Source organism: Phycodurus eques, chromosome 2 (genome assembly GCF_024500275.1).
Source record: "Phycodurus eques isolate BA_2022a chromosome 2, UOR_Pequ_1.1, whole genome shotgun sequence".
In the NCBI taxonomy this organism is placed as follows: domain Eukaryota; kingdom Metazoa; phylum Chordata; class Actinopteri; order Syngnathiformes; family Syngnathidae; genus Phycodurus; species Phycodurus eques.
In genome coordinates this window covers 28,073,880-28,093,760 of record NC_084526.1, presented here as the reverse complement: position 1 = coordinate 28,093,760, position 19,881 = coordinate 28,073,880, and the positions used below count along the sequence as shown (strand labels likewise).

The 19,881-nt window shown below is 40.7% G+C and overlaps 2 protein-coding genes across 6 annotated transcripts in view; both read right to left on the bottom strand.

Annotated features, from left to right (window-relative positions):
- Positions 1-8,346, bottom strand: part of LOC133399089 (LIM and senescent cell antigen-like-containing domain protein 1) — a 32,277-nt gene extending 23,931 nt beyond the window's left edge. For all 5 annotated transcript variants that reach the window (XR_009768162.1, XR_009768163.1, XM_061670200.1 and 2 more), the window contains exons 1-8: positions 8,130-8,346; positions 7,375-7,531; positions 7,189-7,255; positions 5,780-5,900; positions 5,447-5,596; positions 5,154-5,304; positions 1,147-1,239; positions 992-1,040 (exon numbers count right to left, since the gene is read on the bottom strand). Coding sequence is in view for 3 of the 5 variants with exons in the window: in XM_061670200.1 (XP_061526184.1) it covers positions 992-1,040; positions 1,147-1,239; positions 5,154-5,304; positions 5,447-5,596; positions 5,780-5,900; positions 7,189-7,255; positions 7,375-7,531; positions 8,130-8,158 (817 nt within the window). In the remaining 2 variants the exon portion in view is untranslated. The remainder of the gene's footprint in view (positions 1-991; positions 1,041-1,146; positions 1,240-5,153; positions 5,305-5,446; positions 5,597-5,779; positions 5,901-7,188; positions 7,256-7,374; positions 7,532-8,129) is intronic.
- A 1,575-nt stretch (positions 8,347-9,921) lies between these two features.
- LOC133415943 (F-box/LRR-repeat protein 3-like) lies at positions 9,922-18,279 on the bottom strand. Its single transcript, XM_061702503.1, has 6 exons — positions 17,972-18,279; positions 17,156-17,351; positions 14,090-14,254; positions 13,880-14,002; positions 12,701-12,872; positions 9,922-12,266 (listed from the first exon to the last, which is right to left on the bottom strand). The coding sequence occupies exons 2-6, from the start codon at positions 17,348-17,350 to the stop codon at positions 11,626-11,628; spliced, it is 1,296 nt and encodes a 431-aa protein (XP_061558487.1). The 5' UTR covers position 17,351; positions 17,972-18,279; the 3' UTR covers positions 9,922-11,625.
- Between the last annotated feature and the right edge of the window lie 1,602 nt (positions 18,280-19,881).

Genomic DNA, 19,881 nt, shown 5'->3' with positions numbered 1-19,881 from the left:
TGAGACTGGCTAGCTTGTTAAACAGAAAAACATGCACAGGGCTCCCACTAATTACAACAACTACAGTCAGCTTAATGGTGAGTTGTATATTTAATCATTTGTTTGTTTCCCTGCCAGTGCAATCAAACTAGTCTTCACGTGAAACTGGTACATGGTGCAAAAAAGTTTGGGGACCACTAATATATTGGGTCTCATTTTACTGTACAGGTGCCCAGCCGTGGCCCAATGGTGAAGATCATCGCCTGCCACCGTGGGGGACCCAGGTTCAAGACCCCAACTGGACCATCTGCCACCATCCCCCGGACTCACGGCTGTGGTGTCCTTGAGCAAGACACTAATACCCCGAAATGCTCCCTGGGCGCTTCAGCTGCCCCCTGCTCCAGTGTGTTCCACTAACATGTGTATGTGTTCACTGTGATGGGTTATATGCAGAGAACAAATTTCATGTGCATGCATGTTCATGACAATAAAAGGTGATTCTTCTTCTTCCATAATATTGTGGCCAGAATGTTCATATGCTACGGTACTGTAAGATCACAAATGCTATGATTACTGATATTTCAATGGCCTTGTATTTTTTTATTATTTTTTTTTTTTATAAACTTTTTAAAAGATTTCTATATAAATACTGGCGGGACGGTGGGTGACTGGTTAGCACATCCACCTCACAGTTCTGAGGACCCGGGTTCAAATCAGGCCTCGTCTGTGTGGAGTCTGCATGTTCTCCCCGTGCCTTCGTGGGTTTTCTCCAGGTACTCCGGTTTCCTCCCACATCACAAAAACATGCATGATAGGTTAATTGAAAACTCTAATTTGCCCGTAGATGTGAATGTGAGTGGCTATTTGTTTGTATGTGCCCTGTGATTGGCTGGCGACCAGTTCAGGGTGTACCCCACCTCGCCAAGAGTAAGCTGGGTTAGGCTCCAGGACGCCCACAACCTTAGTAAGGATAAGCGGTACTTAAAATAGATGACTGGATATCAATACTTACCATCACCCTCAATCACACGGTTGCAGTGGTAACACACATCGCCGAACAGCTTAAAAATAAAAGCACAAAAGTTAGCTATTTGAGCAAAGAGGCCACATAAGTAGTGTTAATTTTTGGAGGAACACAAGCATTTTAGTTATATCTTTTCTTCATACCTGGTTATAATGCGTTTCACAGTAAGCCAACCCCTTCCTCTCATAATGGCGATGACCAAGGAATGGCTTCTCACACTTGGCACACACAAAATGCTGCAACCACAAAAATATCTTTGCTAAACGCATGTCCGTAAACCAACTGGTGCCAGTCAATAAGGGAAAGATCAAATATAAAATATATTAAATGAATAATATTCAAGTTTCATAAACTTATGTGACCTGAAAGTATGATCCACATTCTTTTGATGATGATCTGTTTCACGTCTGCCTCCTGTGTTTTGGAAGATGTTTGATTGTCGGATGTGTGATAGTCTTCATTCGCATTCGTAATTTTTTAAAAGACGAACAGCAGCTATAAAAGTCCTTACAGGCCATTTGCAATATTTTGTTCTAAACAGGCTGGGAATGAGTAACAGTACTAAATATACTTTACATTACAAATAAGGATGTCCCGATCACAATTTGCACCTGAATACCAGTCTTTGATTTTAATGATCTGTCGATACAGAGTCCAGATCCGATACCTTGACAATGCATTTAATAAAAAGAAAAACTTTTTTTTTTTTTTTTTTTTTAAAGTGTGCATCCAAATTTTCTCAAGTTAATATATGTACATATGTATAGTTACACATAGATATATAGTATGCATGCACAAATATATATGAAGAACATATATATGTATTATATGGGCCATTCACAAACACGCACACTTAAAGTTTTAGCTCTCTTTTTTCTTAGCTCTAAAGTTGATGATACAGTACACATACTGAACTACTCAAAAGTGTATTGGCCGAACTTAAGCAACTTAATTATAATAAATAATAATAATACAAAAACAGGAGTGGGATTTTAAAATAATAAATACATCAAATATAGCTACATGACATTTATGCTAATAGAATGTTAACACTAAAAGCATATTACATATCAGCGTGTGAGATGCTTAAGAATATTTTGATGTAATTGTATGGTACATTTATATTTTATTTCCTGGGGACGCAACTAGCACCAATTCGGAATGGCATATAAGCTTTACCATCGTATGGGGGATTGCTCTGAGCGCATGGTAGACAATAAATTTAGAGTTGGTGGGATACGTCAAATGTGTGACTCCACTCATCTAAAAAATACACTATTGAGTGATGACCACAAGCTTGCTTGTCACAAAATAATTCCCACTTAATAAACTTCTATTTGAAGTAGTTTGAATGTGTCACTATTGCTAACCTGTCTTGAGGTTCTCTCGACTCATCGACCCTAATTTTTGAGCATGTGATCGACCCTGATTTTCGATCATGTGATCGGATTGGGACAACCCTAATTATAAGTGATCTTGTGTTATTTGTTGCTTCTCTAAAGTATACTCTAGAGTCCAAAGAAACTTATTCAGGGTTGGCACTGGGTCATGAAACCTCTTAACCAACATGACTAAACAGTATAAAAATCAGCGCGCCACACTTGTGTATAGTTAGCGACAACATCACGTGTGTTTATGTGGCAAAATCTTAAGCCACACTTAGCCAGTCCTCGTCACTGGGAACTAACCCAATAAGCTTTATTGGTGTCAACCCAATTAAAACTACCACAACATCAATCAGGAGTAGCGCTGACTCTATGACTATGTTTGGCACGGGCCCACAAATGACTAGCTACCAACGCCCTGCTTCGAGCCAGCTTTGAGAACTAATGTGAATTGCAGAACACATTGATTATTGACACTTGAAACGTAAAGTGGGTACGAAAAGTTTTCAGATCCCCTTATATTTTTCACTCTGTTATATTGCAGACATTTGTTAAAATCATTTTAGTAAATTTTTTTCCTCATTAATGTACACACAGCACCCCATATTGACAGCAAAAAAACTTGACGTTTTTGCAGATTTATTAAAAAAGAAAAAGTGAAATATCACACAGCCATAAGTATTCAGACCCTTTGATGTGACACTCATATATTTAACTCGGGTGCTGTCCATTTCTTCTGATCATCCTTAAAATGGTTCTACACCTTCATTGGAGTCCAGCTGTGTTTGATAATACTGATAGGACTTTATTAGGAAAGCCACACCCCTGTCTATATAAGACCTTACAGCTCACAGTGCATGTCACAGCAAATGAGAATCATGAGGTCAAAGGAACTGCCTGAAGAGCTCAGAGACAGAATTGTGGCAAGGCTACAAAAACATTTCTGCTGCACGTAAAGTTCCGAAGAGCATAGTGGCCTCCATAATCCCTTAATGGAAGCCGTTTGGGACAACCAGAACCCTTCCTAGAGCTGGCCGTCTGACCAAACTGAGAAACGGGGGGAGAAGAGCCTTGGTGAGTCGGGTAGCATTTGCCCCTCTGTATGGGGTTGGCATGGGATGGGTGGAAGGGTGTTATAGGCAGAGACTCATTTGCATGATACAGGACCGCCCATTCAAAACCTAAAGATCACTGTGGCTGAGCTCTGGAAATTCAGTCGGGAGATGGGAGAAAGTTCTAGAAAGTCAACCATCACTGCAGCCCTCCACCAGTCGGGGCTTTATGGCAGAACGGCCCGACGGAAGCCTCTCCTCAGTGCAAGACACATGAAAGCCCACATTGAGTTTGCGATAAAAAACACCTGAAGAACTCCAAGATGGTGAGAAATAAGATTATCTGGTCTGATGAGACCAAGATAGAAATTGTTGGCCTTGTTCTAAGTGGCATGTGTGGCGAAAACCAGGAACTCCTCATCACCCGTCCAATACAGTCCCAACAGTGAAGCATGGTGGTGGCAGCATCATGCTGTGGGTGTGTTTTTCAACTGCAGGGACAGGGAGACTGGTTACAATTGAAGAAAAGATGAATGCGGCCAAGTACAGGGATATCCTGGACGAAAACCTGCTCAAGAGTGCTCAGAACCTCAAACTGGGCTGAAGGTTCACCTTCAAAAAGACAATGACCGTAAGCACACAGCTAAAATACCGAAGGAGTGGCTTCAGAACAACTCCATGACTGTTTTTGAATGGCCCAACCAGAGCCCTGACTTCAACCCAATTGAGCATCTATGGAAAGACCTGAAAATGGCTGTCCACCAACGTTCACCATCCAACCCGACAGAACTGGAGAGGATCTGCAAGGAGGAATGGCAGATGATCCCCAAATCCAGGTGTGAAAAACTGAACTGAAACTGAAAAAAATCATTCCCAAAAAGACTCATGGCTGCATTCCCAAAAAGACTCATGGCTGTATTAGCTCAAAAGGGTGCTTCTACTACTATACTGAGCAAAGGGTCTACTTATGGCTGTGTGATATTTCAGTTTTTCTTTTTTAATAAATCTGCAAAAATTTAAACAATTTCCATTTTTTTTTCTGTCAATATGGGGTGCTGTGTGTACATTAATGTGGAAACAAATTAACTTAAATGGTTTTAGAAAATGGCTGCAATATACAAAAGAGTGAAACATTTAAGGGGTCTGAATACTTTCCGTACCCACTGTACGTCGCGGTAATACATTTGCATGCTTCAATTTGACGCCAACCGGCATCGGGTCTGGTCTTCCCCGATGTGCTGCTCCCCACAGCTTGGAGCGCTCTGCTTCTAGCCAGCAGCGGCTGAACAGTGGATTGAAGCATTTTATGAAATGGGGGGGGAATTAAACCATTAACACCGTTCATAAAGAGCAGAATGAGCGCGCTCAAGTTAACGTTTATTAGGAAGGGGTTTTGAGTTTTTACCCAGGCAATTTTGATTTGCCAGTGTGGCGAACGTGGGTAACATTTGCTTCGCCACATCCTGTTTCAATTAACCATTGGCAATGTGGCGAACGGGCAGCGCAAACCCTATTTACCTAGGTCTATTCACTTACATTCAGTATTAGTTTGAAATGGAATTATTTTATTTTGAACATCTAATTCAAATGATTTTCAAGACTCACTTATAGTGTGATCATTAGGCTGCATATCAAATTCAAACAAATAGCATGATTGTAAATGCTAAAAGACCAAGTTAGCTCAAAAAAAGCAAATTAGCCTTGCTGACACACCTCAACATGCCACTGCTTGCCCATGGCATTGACAACACGCCCCTCGATGGGTCTCCTGCATGCGCCACAGATAGGCACGCCCATCTTGTCATGACAAGGCAAACAAAAAAGTTCGCCTTTCAGTTCCCTGGCGTCAGCTGTCAGCTCCTTCCTGTGGACAGTAGAGTACAGTACTTACTAGTTATAAATACTGCATATACCGTAGAGACAAGTTGGCAAATATTATTAAGTGACATTGATGGGAACTGACACTTTTCCACAGAGTCCTTGTGGAGTGAAGTGAGAGTACTGACCCACAATTGTTGCAGTTGAAGTGGTCTGGGTGGTAAGGATCATTCTTAAACATCAGCGGTTGCTCTTCAATGATGGCATGGCACTTCTGGCAGATGTACTTGCCCAGGCCACGAGCCTTCTCCCGATTATGGCATGGGCGGCACAGGTGCCTGGAATATGAAGAACATTTAGTGTTTGTCAATGTATAACACGGAAGAAATAATGATCTAGTTTGACTGCAGTGACTCCATTATTTGTTAGTATTCCTAAATCTCAGCCTACAGTTTGCCATTCATACATAAATATTGGGCATACAAGCTGTCAAAAATGTATTATTATGATGGGACACAAACCTTCCAGCATTTTTTACAAAGCCCACATCAGCCAGCACAGCCTGGCAGATGTCACAGCAGAAGCAGTCAGGGTGCCAACTGTTATTCATGGCCTTAATAACACGACCAATGATGAACTCACCTGAAAGAGATCATAAGTGATAGATTCGCTTAAGACAGACATTTCATACGGTTTTGCTGATGAGGAATTACGTGTTAGGTTTTGGAGTGGCCTAGTCTAAATCCAGATTTGAATCCAATTGAAATGCAGTGGCATGACCTTAAAAAGGCCATTTATGCTCGAAAACACTCCATTTTTGCTGAATTCACACAATTCTGCAAGGAAGAGTGGGCCAAACTATCTCCATAGAGATGTGAAAGACTCCTTCCCAGTTATAGAAAATGCGTGATTATAGTTGCTGCTGTTGAGGATGGCCCAACCAGTTATTAGTTTTAGGGAGCCATTACTATTTCACACAGGGCCAGGTAACTTTGAATAGGTTTTTTTTCCCCTTAATAAATTAAATCACCATTTAAAAATACCATTTTAAGTTCACTTGGGTTATATTTGTCTGATATTTACATTTGTTTGATGATCTTAAAAAAAGTGGGGAAACTATACAAAAATATAACAATTTGAGAAGGGAGGCAATACCTTTTCACGGCACTGTATATGGGTTCACAGTAGGCATGTTCAATACCACATTTTTTCAGACAGATATCAGTACAAGTATTCAATCTTGAGTACTCACCAATACCACTAGTACTTTTGATTAATAAAATGTCAATAAATACAACAGATAATTGTGAATAAGGATCTTTCTGACCCACATGATGATTCACCAGTGTGTCAAACGATCGCAGTGTAGCACCAACTACTACTGAGGAGGACTTACTCCATGTCAGATTTTTAGTTTTTTTTACCTCAAGTATTGGTGGCTGGTATCGGCAGCCATCACGAGTACCCTATACCTTGAAATAAGACCCAGCCCGATCCCAGCCCATTCCTAGTTCAGTCATAACGGTCCTCTGAGGGAAACCATAACTACAATGTGGCCTGTGGGGAAAAAAAATAAAAATAAAAAATAAGAGTCTGACACTCTTGTAAATATAAGCCATGCTGCTGAGCCTGGGAGTTCACTCCACTTTTTGTTAGAATTTTCAAACAATGATGTCTACTGTCTAAGATTAAGAACATAAAAAATAAATAAACTTATATGTCGCAAATCTAAAAAGCGGTTTACTAAACATGTTTAAAGGCATTTAAATGAAGTTGAGTGTTGACTTTGTATTTATTATCCAACATTTTTACACCAATATTTTCCTTTTTACTGCAAATGAACATTGCCGCCAAATATTGGTTATAGGCTTCCTTTACTAATAACAATGGGTATTGGCCGTGAAAGAAAACATTGTTCTCTAACACTCACCACATTGGCGGCAGCAAGGAGCAAAGAGCATTTGAAAGTCATGTTCACAGTATTTTCTGCCTTCAAACTGTAAAGCAAAAGAGATCCATTGGAGAAAGCACATTCACACATAAAGGACTTGTGAGGGACAGATCTTATTGCTGAGAGCCAGGCTTGCTAATTACATTACGTGAAACTTAGTACTACCTCATAAAAGAGTCCCGCTGGAAACTGCTGGAAACACTGGGCACACACGAAACACTGTTCGTGGTACAACTCTCCATTGCTGTTGACAATCTTCTCAGTGGGAGCAAAGCCACTCTTACATCGTTCACAGGCTGCACTAGCCAGGGCATTGGCGATGCTGTAGGAAGACACAAGAAAGCAGGCATTAGCCTTTGTACACTGCAGACAGCTGATGATTCGTTGTGTAACTCCCATAATTCCAATATGATCTATCGACTTCGACTTTGTTTCTTCCGGCACTTGTCACTGTAGAGGAGGAAACCTCACTGCAAACTCATCCCTAATTTGGTAAGAAAGAGAGCCACTGGGATGTGGCTAAAGTTGTTTGTAACCTCTCCTTCAAACACAACAACTCACATGTACAGACTTCGTCTTTGCATGGGCGCATTAATAAGAGTAATTATGTGTTGCTATTTTACTGCTGCTTGTGCCTACAAATTCGATCAATGCAAAAGGAAGCGTTCCACGGTAGAGAGCTGCGATTCCTAATAAAAATGCTAACTTGCTAAAGTTTGCCCAAGTAATAGAACAAAAACAGTCTTTAGCCTTACTATCCATTTGTTTGTAAAATCTGTAATTATTGAATTGTGAGTACAATCAAGCGTTACTAGACCACACGTCTTGTTAAAAAGAAGACGTTAGCTGTAGCGCTAGCTCCTAAATTAGCAGCAGCGAATGCGAGCAATCGTAACTGTCATGTTTATGTTAACGCTCACCTGCCCGTCATTCCGGCCACCCCCAGCATCACCTCGTGTCATCCAAAATTATCGAAACTTATTTCCGGAATTGACCTGTTGACTCTTTTCCCCGAGCTCAACTGTTTCTTGGGTGGAACGAAGCCTTGCCTGTATCGTCACACGACATGAAAAGACTTGCCCAATGGGTGGCAACAACAGACCTCCTCCTCGTTCAACCTCACCCAGCACGCTGTCGGTGCATTTGATGTGCCGTGGAATAGGGATTTCGACCTCCTTGTTACTGCTGGATACGGGCTATGCCAAGCCACATCTGTAAATACTGTCCTATATAAGTTTTTAATTACGTGTAAACCTGCAAATGTGTATTCAATTGTAGAAACCAAAATCTGCCAAATATGTGCGCTTGGGTTTTGATACGATTCATTTAACTCAAATTGTCGTTACACTGTAACTCTTGCATTGGGGCACCGCCCCTCTCAAAGATCCAGGCAGACCAAGCGTAAACCCTGCCTAATTAATGAGTCAACTGACGAGGGGCTGCTCTCCGGTTGGTTACTTCGAGTTTCCCTTGAGATCTACTCCCTGACTTATTTAGTTTTCTATTGAGGCGTTTAACCCAACTTGGACAATTGTTGATGCTTACATACGTATGTAGCTGTAACAGTGTGCTATTACAAAAAAACCTATATGAATAAATAAAAAGGAGACAACTGAGTGCATTTTAGTTTACATCATGGAGCAAATAAGGACAGCTGAGTGGGTGAGAATCTGGGCAGTTCGTCCGAAAATGCAGAAAACATTATTAAAGCAACAGCTTTGTCTGTACAAGCATTTTGCATCAATACATAAGGGTAGGTTCAAGTTTTCAGTTTAAAACAATATATGCAACCCTTATCCAAATCAGAAATTTCTGGCCAGTATTAAACCATCCAAAGACATCTAAATTGGGTCCAGGCAGAATTTGGTCACTTTCCCCCTAGTTTAATGTGTGCACTTACCTAATTCCGCAAAACATCATCATCGTTGTCATTAATACCAAATAGCAAGGAAGTAACTTACCAATATCCTTTAAAGTATTAAAACAAAAACAAAAAAGACATTACTTTGGGGGGAGAAAAGCACCAAAGGTTAGGCTACCTTTCAATAAAACATCAGCACAATGGACATTATGTTCCATAGACGTTATGCACGGCAGCACCTTAAGCATTACAGGTGGAAAGGTCAGATGGCATAAGTTTCCATTGTTACAAGTTACTGGGATGCCATCTGACTGAAAAATAAAATGTGTGGTAGTCTGGGGTTGTGTAATGGGTATATTCAATAGTTCAGTTCTAGAACAAATTTTTACTTCTCAAAGACGAGGTGATAACTAATTTAGGCCATCACTGAAGTGTGCCGCTATGTTCAGAGTTAACTTGCTTTTGAGTTTGAACGTTTCCGATGTTGATACTATGCTTTTACGTCAAGCGGAAGTTAGATGACAATTAAAAACAAAATTAAAACAAAAAAACAAAATTAAAACAAATCTGTACACACCATTAACAGAAGTCCTTTTCTTGCGTTTCTGTAATGTACTACTATAGATAACATTACAAATCCAGTTTATGTCCACCAACACATGGTGTGTATTTAGAAAGACGTATACCAGAAAAGAACAGTCAGAGTTAGAAAGACGTATACTAGAAAAGAACAGAGTCAGAGCCATATGGTTGTGTAGTAACTGGGAAACATTTGCAAATAAAGCAGAAAGGCTAATTATCAACCATGAACAGGCTAAGCAATATAATGGATGAAAGGTTCAACACGTGATTTAAAGGGAATCATTTATTGAACACTCCAAGTGTGATGTCCTTCAAGTCCAGAGACAAGACATGCCATGTGTATTTTAAGACTTATTCCAGTTATGTTCCTACTTGACTGCAAAGAAATATAGTGAAACATGAAAATGTCTCACTTGTTAGTTAAGCATTTATTCTAGAAGATTTCCACTTTTTAATTCACATTACATATTAACAGTGACCCCATTCAAACATTGGGAGTGGAAAAGAAAAAAAAAAAAAACGACCATGACTTTTGAGTTGGACAAAACAGATGTAGGCAAGTTCAGTTTCAACCTGAGATGATGGGATGACGCAGTATATATAGTATTCTTAGAGAAGCCTGTATAAACTGTGTGCATTGTCTTAAAACTATTGTAAAAACGAGTACATATTGAGGACTGTTACTGTACACTTCAAATATCCAGGAGCTCAGTAAAATAACATCATCAATTCACAGCTACAAGAGTAGATCGTGTGGAATACATGCACTGCCAAATATGTAAGCTATCAAATACATTCAGGATGCCCTTTCAAATGACCTTTAGTTTTATGTTTGAGATTTATAATGTATAAACCCATAGCTCATCAATAGACGAAACCCAGATAATGAAAACTTTCAAACATTGGATACGAAGTTATATGAGGTGGCTGGGGCATCTGATTCGGACGCCTCCCTGGTGAGGCACCGGGAGAAGACCCCGGGGACGACCCAGGACACGCTGGAGAGACTACATCCTTCGGCTGGCTTGGGAACGCCTCGGGATCCCCCCGGAAGAGCTGGATGAAATGGCTGGGGAGAGAGAAGTCTGGGCATCCCTGCTAAAGCTACTGCCCCCATGACCCGACCTTGGATAAGCGGTAGAAAATGCATGGATGGATGATATGAAGTTAAACTCAAGAGCTAAAGAGTCTTGTGATCTTTTGTTGGCAGTGCATGTGCAGACCTCAAATAATACTGTAAAAATAAACTGTTACATACTGCCATCAATACTGTTCTGTCTGTGGCCTCATCACCTATTTGACCACCCAATCTGGCCCGTTCACCCTAAAAAAAATTTGTAAATCCTCACCTGATCAACAAATATGTTACTTTATTGAGGTTATCCACGACAAATTTCTCATTGTGCTCTGTAGATTGTCATTAAAATTGCTAAGCATTATTCCACACTGTAAATCCATATAATGACAAAGGTTGACTTCCTGTAGATAGCTCAAATTAAAAGCATAACGGTGTGTGAATCAATTTAAAGGGTTTTCCATTATATCAGAGGATTACGGTTTATTACTCAATAAATACATGGTACAACGCCCACAATGTCCCCTTCATTCCCAGATATTTGATGATTCCCATGGAAAATTCTGAGGGAACACTACACCTGACAAATATGTAAGTTGCTTATAGAACAAAGTCCTTGTTTTGTCAAAACAAAAGTAATGATATATAAATATGCATGTAAAATATATACAAAGAACAACATGAGAATTAGAATTTTTTTTTACATATTTTCTTTTGCAACCCACGTGATTACTGTAGATCCAAATCTAAATAGATGCCATTTTTTCCATGTCTTAAAATGTATTATAGTACATTTCATTTCCTCAATAATAAGCAAACAATAAAGGGTGATCAACACACATAAGGACGCACTTACACTCAAACAAATCTCTACCCAGCTTCCAACTCTCGCACGACTTCACCAGGTAGGCATCATGTCAGGGAACCAGACGCGGCCCAGATGCTTTGACACCTCCCAGTGGATATCATCGAGTCCATAGCGGTGATCTGGAACCAACACTTCCTCCATGATTGATAACTGGGTCAGTCTGTCTCCACACATCTTAACAAACTCCACAAAGGCGGTGCAAGACACTTCACACTCTCCCAAGCCGATTGCTGACAGCTGTGTGCAGCGCTGCGCTATTCGGATTAGCTCCTCATCCAGCGGCCGCAACCCATTAGCACACACGACCAACTCGACCAGACGAGGGCAGGTGAGCCCAACACGGCCCAACACGTCTTTGCTGACCGAGCGGCCAAAATACAGATGCGTGACAGGGAGCTCATCGCGGAAGAAGGGGCCAAACTCATCCTCGTAGAGGAAGAAATACATGACCAGATTGAATTTTGGGGAGTGGCGCACCATGGCATCCCAGCTGCTCTTCTTGATTGTATGGAACTGCTGGCCTGGATTCTCACTCACCACGTCGATGCGCAGGTGCTCCAGGTGAACATGCTTCTCCGAGGAGAGTGCGATGAGGAGTTCATCACTCAGCAAATGGTAGTTCAGAGCCAATTCTCTTAGACCGTGGCACTGATCAGCCACAAACAGGATGCCTGAGAGAGGAGAATGTGATGTAGCCTTATAGCCAATTAGCGATACCATAGTTGCACAGTATACAGTATATAGGAGTCTAGTAAAGACATTTTGTTTTGCTCCACAAAAAAAAAAACTCAATTTACATTTCAAATCTATAGTCCCACACACGCGTATACGCTTCCTCCTGTAGATCTGATGAAGGCATTTGTATCTTTTTAAAGCTAAACACTTTATTTTATATTTGTTAAAAGTTCAGACATCATGCTAGATAGAATAGGTTTTTCTGAAACTGATTGCCGCACCAAAAGCAGCAATTGTTCTAGATCAGTATCAGAATCATCTTTATTTGCCAAGTATGTCCAAAACACACAAGGAATTTGTGTTTTCAATCAGACGGTAATGGTAATTTATCACCAGGCCTCATTCCCTAATTTGTTGTAGTGGTCAGTACCTGCAGGTGACACGTGAGGACAACTGCTCATTTTGAGCAGTTTCAGCGTGTCACTGTTATTGGCCACAAGTACTTTGAGGGATGGGTCGTCTACAGGTGTGTCATCAATCTTCAGGGAGGACAACGATTTGGAGTTCACGAAAACCACCGTCAATGCTGAGATGAAGTGAGACTGTTGATCGGATACAATAAAATAAAAAAATATTAATAAATCGACTAAGTCCCATGCTGTATACAATTGTGCTCGTAGGATCACATAACCTGGCAGAATTTGTGAAATATTGGCAATTTTACAGCAAAATATGACTAATGACTGAAAAAGTACCATCTCATTATTTTCTTTGTTTCTATATTTTGTTTAATTTTAGTGCTATTCTGATTTTATTTTATTGTTTTTTAGGGCTGGGGAGAGAAAAAATACCTAATAAGTCGACAACAAAAATAGGTCGACGCAGAATTTCTGCCTCGCAGCAGCTCTGTCAGAACAAAAAAAAAAAAAAGTCCCGCCCGGAACCATGTTTGCGCCGCCGGAAACAATGTTTCACAAAGACATTTATGCAGAAGGACGCAGTGTTGGGCCATAAACTTTTCCAAAAATGACAGAGAAGTGTCTGTAACTGATTTTTAAGACACTATTATATGTGTAATGTACATATAACATTATGTATGAGTGAGCTGAATGGTAGTTAGTTTTTTTTTTTTTTTTAACTGAAATGCGCCCTAATGCTAATCACGAATGCTAACCATTTAGCAAAGGCTAATTTGATGAGTTTATACAACACACTGAGCACCAACATATGAAGTTTAAGGAAATAGGTTCAGCCCTTATAAATGAGAATAAAATGCATGTTAGTAGTTTAAAAAAAAAAAAGGGGGGGGGGTGTCGTGACAGCCCCAGCTTATTTTGAATCCCATTAAAAATAACTGCTTTACATGCTCACTTGTTTTCTTAAACTTTTTTTTAACATAGTTTACAAATGCTGCCAGAGTATTTGAACTTATGAGCAAAACAGTACACTTTCTGTTATATGTAACATTTCTGTAGCTAGAAAATGCCCCACATTAGTGTCTGCGTACCAGAGATGAAAGATTTTCCGATGTAGAAGAACATTTGGTAGGACTACAAAAGGAATGACAATACTACCATTGTGCAATTTTCCCTGTGGAGAATCAACTGACCTTAGGCAGCTCCATGAAGCTTGGCCGCGCTGTGGAGATGAGACCTAGTGTTTTCAGAGAACAGTTAACAAGCTGAGAGAGGATGTCACATGCCGCTTCTGCTGACTCTCTGCTGCTGTCCACCTGTGCGTCAAAAGACAAAGATTTGAATATAAACTGAGATTGCACATACTCAACGACATCTGTTCTCCTCACACAGATGTTTCATACCTTGAAGCTGACATACTGCAAGTGGTTGGCATGCCTTTTGATGATTTGTTTAACAAGGTCAGGGTGTGTGGCCTTCAGGTAGGAGCTAGCTGGCTGGTTCAACTCAAATTCAAAGCAACGCCACAGCTCAGGCATGTGAAAAGCGTGATTCCAGCCCCGGCAAACCTGCATTTATACAAATTACATCAAGCCCTGGTTCAAGTGACCCGAAAATCTAAACGTCCAGTGAAATGCAGCAATTCTCTCAATACTATTTTTAGTCCATAATTAAATTAATTTACTTGCACTAAACCATGTGTCTGTGTTAAAACAAGCCTGCCATGAACATACTCTTTCCACTGTTACCTTCAAAACCAGGGTCAGAGGTAAGGTTAATATAGTAAACAAAAACAAACAAAATGACAAACTAAAACTGAAAAAACATCTTCATAAACGAAATAAAATAAAAACGAGAATGTTTAAAAAAAAAACTAAAACAACATTTTACGTTTGCAAAACTAACTAAAAGTAACTATAATTATAGCGAAAATATCCTTCAATTTCATAAATGAGCTTTCGCCGTTAATTTTAAATGTATTTATTTCGGATAAACATAGGATACGGACGGAAGGTCGAAGTGTCCTTTGGGAATTGTAGTTCACTGTGTGTTGCGTAGAAGTGACGCCATCAGGCAGCCCCATCGTATTGACGGCTCGCCAGACCATGCGCAAGTTTTGCCACGAAGGTGACGTTTACATCCAAGCTGTTTTTGTTGCTACGTGCTACTAATGGGAACGGCTAAGATGGCTACAGACTAGCTAGTGCCTTCATGGAACCTGCGTGTCGGTTATTCGTCTTTTGGGAAAAACTCAGAGAAACGGACAAGTGCTGAGAGTTTCAAAATTCCCCCGTTTCCTGCCATGAAAGGTAGATGTGAAAGCAGACAAGGAGTTTGTCTCGCTGACACAGCAAGTAATTAGGTGATTGAACTACTGCCAACAACTCTTCAGCAGCAGCAGGAAAACTTGAAAAGCTTTGTCGCAACAATCATGGACTTAAAAAACAAACAAACAAACAAACAAACAAAAAACTGTATGCCCTTTCACTGGAGATACAGCAGGTAAACGCAAGCTTACTTTCTATCTATTTGTCTCTCTATTTAACAGTCGCAAGTCCACTTGAGAAGTTTGCCATTCAGCAAAAATAAAATATGCAAAAAAGAACTTTTGTTTTATAAGTTAAACATACAAACATTTTAAAAAAGGCCATACTACAGCATGACAAATGTTTTTTCTGTACATTGCGATGCATTTAATCGAACCTAAGAAGCAGTACTATGCACTGCACTTTTTGCACTTTAAATACTGTGGACTGTTACACTACCTGCATTTCATTTGTGGATGGTTGTTCATCTGTTCAAAAATTAATTAAAAAAAAAATATTAAATGGTAATTTTTGACATTCCACATATTCATTCTCAATATCATAATTCCCTGGGCTCATTTGAGAAATGGTTTTGCAAATGGCCAAAAAGCAACTGCTTCTGAGAAAGAACTGAGCTCTGCTGTGAATTTAATGAAAACAAATGTTGATAATGAAGTGAATTTCCCACCATAGCTATCTTAAATTTATCATTTAAACCAACAAACCAACCATCCATCCATTTTCCATACCGCTTGTTCTCACTTGGGTCCCGGGTATACTGGATCCTATCCCAGCTGACTCTGGGCAAGCGGCAGGGTACACCCTGAACTGGTCGCCAGCCAATCGCAGGGCACATATAAACAAGCGATTCTCAAACTGTGGTATGTACACGGGCTCCATCTTGTGGTACGTGAAAGAATCACTGCATTAAATGTTCAAACTGTGCACAATTTTACAGCGGTTTAAACTTTTCTTCAATCCAGTCCAGTAAATTTGTCAAATAGAGTTCAGATGTATTTAACTTAAGTACAATACATTTGCATGTAATCTTTAAGAACGGTTTAAAAACATATCGGTATAATTTTTCCCAACTATAGTTTAACTTGCGGCACGGTGACCGACTGGTTAGAGCGTCAGCCTCACAGACCTGAGGACCGGTGTTCAATCCCCGGCCCCGACTGTGTGGAGTTTGCATGTTCTCCCCGTGCCTGCGTGGGTTTTCTCTGGGCACTCCGGTTTCCTCCCACATCCCAAAAACATGCATGAATTGAAGACTCTAAATTGCCCATAGGTGTGAATGTGAGCTGCGAATGGTTGTTTGTTTGTATGTGCCCTGCGATTGGCTGGCAACCAGTTCAGGGTGTAACCCGCCTCCTGCCCGATGATAGCTGGGATAGGCTCAATCACGCCCGTGACCCTAGTGAGGAGAAGTGGCTCAGAAAATGGATGGATGGATAGTTTAACTTTGTGCAATATATTTTAACTGAATTATTATTGTAGTTTTTTTATTGTCCATTATTTAAGCACAGTGTAAATGTTAAAACTGCATAATGTTACAGTGGCTTACAATAATATAAAACATGCTAATGGTGAATAAAAAACCCTGCCACGGTTAAATATTTTAATGTTGGTCATATTCAGTGTTGTACCTAAACAAGTTCAATGAACGAAAGTTCATGAACTAGTTCATATCTTGTGTGAATGTGAACTCAACTTAGTTCATATCTGCCCGATTAACGTAACTGAGAACACGCTCATTCTGGTGTCAAAAAACGATTTAGGAACAAAAGTTCATTTTTATTCAAGAGTGCCAGTTTTTCTAGGGGAATAGCCTGTCAGCAACCTATTGAGAAAGAAAAAAAAAAACGATGAGTTCGTTCATTTTTGGAATGGTGAACTTGGTTCAAAATTTTTAACTACGAACTGAACTTTGAACAAGCTCACATAGAAAATGAACTTTCCCAACACTGGTCATATTATGTTGGTGCTTTAGAGTACAGAGATTTCTTGAGGTGGTACTTGGTGTAGACAGTTTAATAATCACTGATTTAAACTGTGTCATTCACAGCCCAATAGGTCTAATACTACTGTGTAAAAGAGGCAAACCACCACTTCCTGTCAAGTATTTTCCACTGACGGTACTGACTATTGATCTTGGTGTACCTGTGAAGCATAAGCTCTGTCCAGCAGAGGCAGGTACTGGAAGATATGGAGAAGGACCTCCTGCGGCAGACATTTCCAGTGGACCTCCTCTTCGTCAAGTTCTGCGTCCCTCCTCTGTTTCCGAGACCGTTTGAGAGACCCCCCACTGGTGCCGCCCCCATCCTCCTTCTTAGCTCCCTGGAAACCTCGTTTCATTCTGGAGGTGACAGGGATTGTGGGGGCAGTGGTGACCATGTAAATATTCTTGATCAGAGAACAGATGTTATTACATTGTTTGATGAGATTTACATTAAATAAACGTGTACATTCTTATTGTACATTATAATATTAATTACGACTACTAATGAATTTGCTTTTATGTACTCTGGGATAATTTACGTAACATTTAAGAAGAGCAATTGGGGATAATATATGGTTGACGTACTACATTAAATGTCAACATTGCAACTCCGTTAGCTGATAACGATCACGTCGATGTCAGTGAACACGCCTTCTTTTGCCACAACAAACATTTGAGTCTCATGACCAATTCATAAATTTAATGTTAGCCTTGACTCCTCATCAAAAGTGTGTTCAAGGACAAGCTAACCCAACATTGCAGTCAGGTTTGACTCTTTAGTTATGTCCAGCGTTGGCTCAAGCTGACCGTATCAGTAATTTTCTTACAACGCAAACCACACGAGTTAGCTAGCATGTAGCTTAGCCAACCAATTAGCCAGCACGTTTAAAGAAAATGTCGAGCTTCGATATGAAGTACTCCAGTTAAAAGTCTCCAGATTTGTCTCTTCAACGAGTAGTCGAATATATTAGTCCTACCTGATTTGACCACAGTCAGCTGCTTGTTATAAAAAAGCTTCCAGTCAGCATCAACCAGGACCGACACAACAAAACTGCGTTAGGGCTGCCCGACCGCTCAAACACATTGGCCCATAAAACGTCACTGTTGGTCGAGAGATCGGTCAATATCAGCGACAATGCGAAGAGTTGAGATTTCCAGATGCGGTTTCGTCTTCGAACCCTTGACCCAGATTCGTCCCACAACGCTGCTTCAGTAGTTTGTCAGTCAGTTAAAGATGGCGTTTGTGTGGCAAGGCAGCGGGAAGCTGATCTGCTGCCTGCCTGCACTTACAGGGAAAGGTCAACCGTGGGCGCTAAACAAGTTCACCTCGATGTTTATTTACTACACTTCTCCAGTTGAAATTTTTACAGAGGTGGCTTTAGTACTCACACTTTGTTCTTAATCAGATACTTGTTTTAAAAAATTCTCAACTAAAAGTAGGCCTAGTGATTTATGAAGTACAGACTTAAATGTATTTGGGTTATTCCCGTACTTCGAGGACATTTCTGTCAACACCATGAAATTTCAAATAATCCATGCCCAAAATACAGAAATGTGCACTTATATAAATTATAGTTGTACTCGTAACATCCATCCATCCATTTTCTGAGCCGCTTCTCCTCACTAGGGTCACGGGCGTGCTGGAGCCTATCCCAGCTGTCATCGGGCAAAAGGCGGGGTACACCTGGTTGCCAGCCAATCGCAGGGCACATACAAACAACCAGTTGCACTCACAGTCATACCTACGAGCAATTTAGAGTCTCCAATTCATGCATGATTTTGGGATGTGGGAGGAAACCGGAGTGCCCGGAGAAAACCCACACAGGCACAGGGAGAACATGCAAACTCCACACAGGCAGAGCCAGGGATTGAACCCGGGTCCTCAGAACTGTGAGGCTGACGCTCTAACCAGTCGGCCACCGTGCCGCCTGTACTTGTAACAGTGATTCCTAAATATTATTTAGAGTAACACCGTCAGTTGAGGGTCATCATTGCCCCGTGACCGTCTCACCTCACCATTGAGAAGGGGCGTGGGGGGAGACGCGCCAATACCCTTGCCCTTTGGGACTGTCGGGGCGCTTTGGTTGGGCTGGGGGGGACCGCCCTGGGTCCTGGGGAGTGGGTGATGAAACATCAGAATAATTAAAATAAGCATAGGAAGTATTTCAAACTGTTCCAGCACAAAAGGCATGCAGATCCACCATTCTGCATGGTCAAAATTGGCTTTTTTCTCTTGGCCCTCCCTCTCGATGACCAACTTACCCAGTGCTTATCAAATAGAACAAATAAAATAAATTTTAAATCAGCATTTTTATCATCAGTCTGTGATATGTTAACTAGTAGTACTTGTTCTGAAGTGTCTCAACATACACAACCCTGTTACTAAAACATTTTAGCCACCGAAAGGAAGAGGAAAAATATAGTGAGCTACATGACTCACCAGAAATGACGCCAAGCCAATTGCTCTGATCATGGGTAGTCTAAGGTCAGCCCCGTCTTCTATTTTCACATTTTTTAATTATTTCAGTTGTAATGGAGTGTGTCACTTAAATGCAACCCCATTACTCATTTTTTGTTATAACACGTGCAGAATGTGTCTTGGCATTGTCTTGCTGAAATAAGTAGGGATGTTCCTAAAAAAGACGTTGCTTGGGTGGCGGCATATATTGCTCCAAAACCTGTACGTACCTTTCAAGTATTAATGGTGCTGTCAGAGATGTGAAAGTTACCCATGCCATGGGCACTAACACACCCCTTGAACTTTGCGCTGATAACAGTCCGAATGGTCCTTTTCCTCTTGGAGGACTTGACGTCCAAGATGTCCAAAAACCAATCTGAAAGGTGGACTCCTCAGACCACAGCACTTTTCCACTTTGCGTCAGTCCAT

What these genes read in the sequence shown, in the direction of transcription:
- LOC133415943 (XM_061702503.1), bottom strand. Translation starts at nt 17,350, where the DNA reads ATGAAACGAGGTTTCCAGGGAGCTAAGAAGGAGGATGGGGGCGGCACC. An exon ending in ACAGAGCTTATGCTTCACAG is followed by an intron (nt 14,255 to 17,155) that starts GTACACCAAGAT and finishes GTATAAATGCAG; the next exon opens with GTTTGCCGGGGCTGGAATCA. An exon ending in GCTTCATGGAGCTGCCTAAG is followed by an intron (nt 12,873 to 13,879) that starts GTCAGTTGATTC and finishes TCCGATCAACAG; the next exon opens with TCTCACTTCATCTCAGCATT.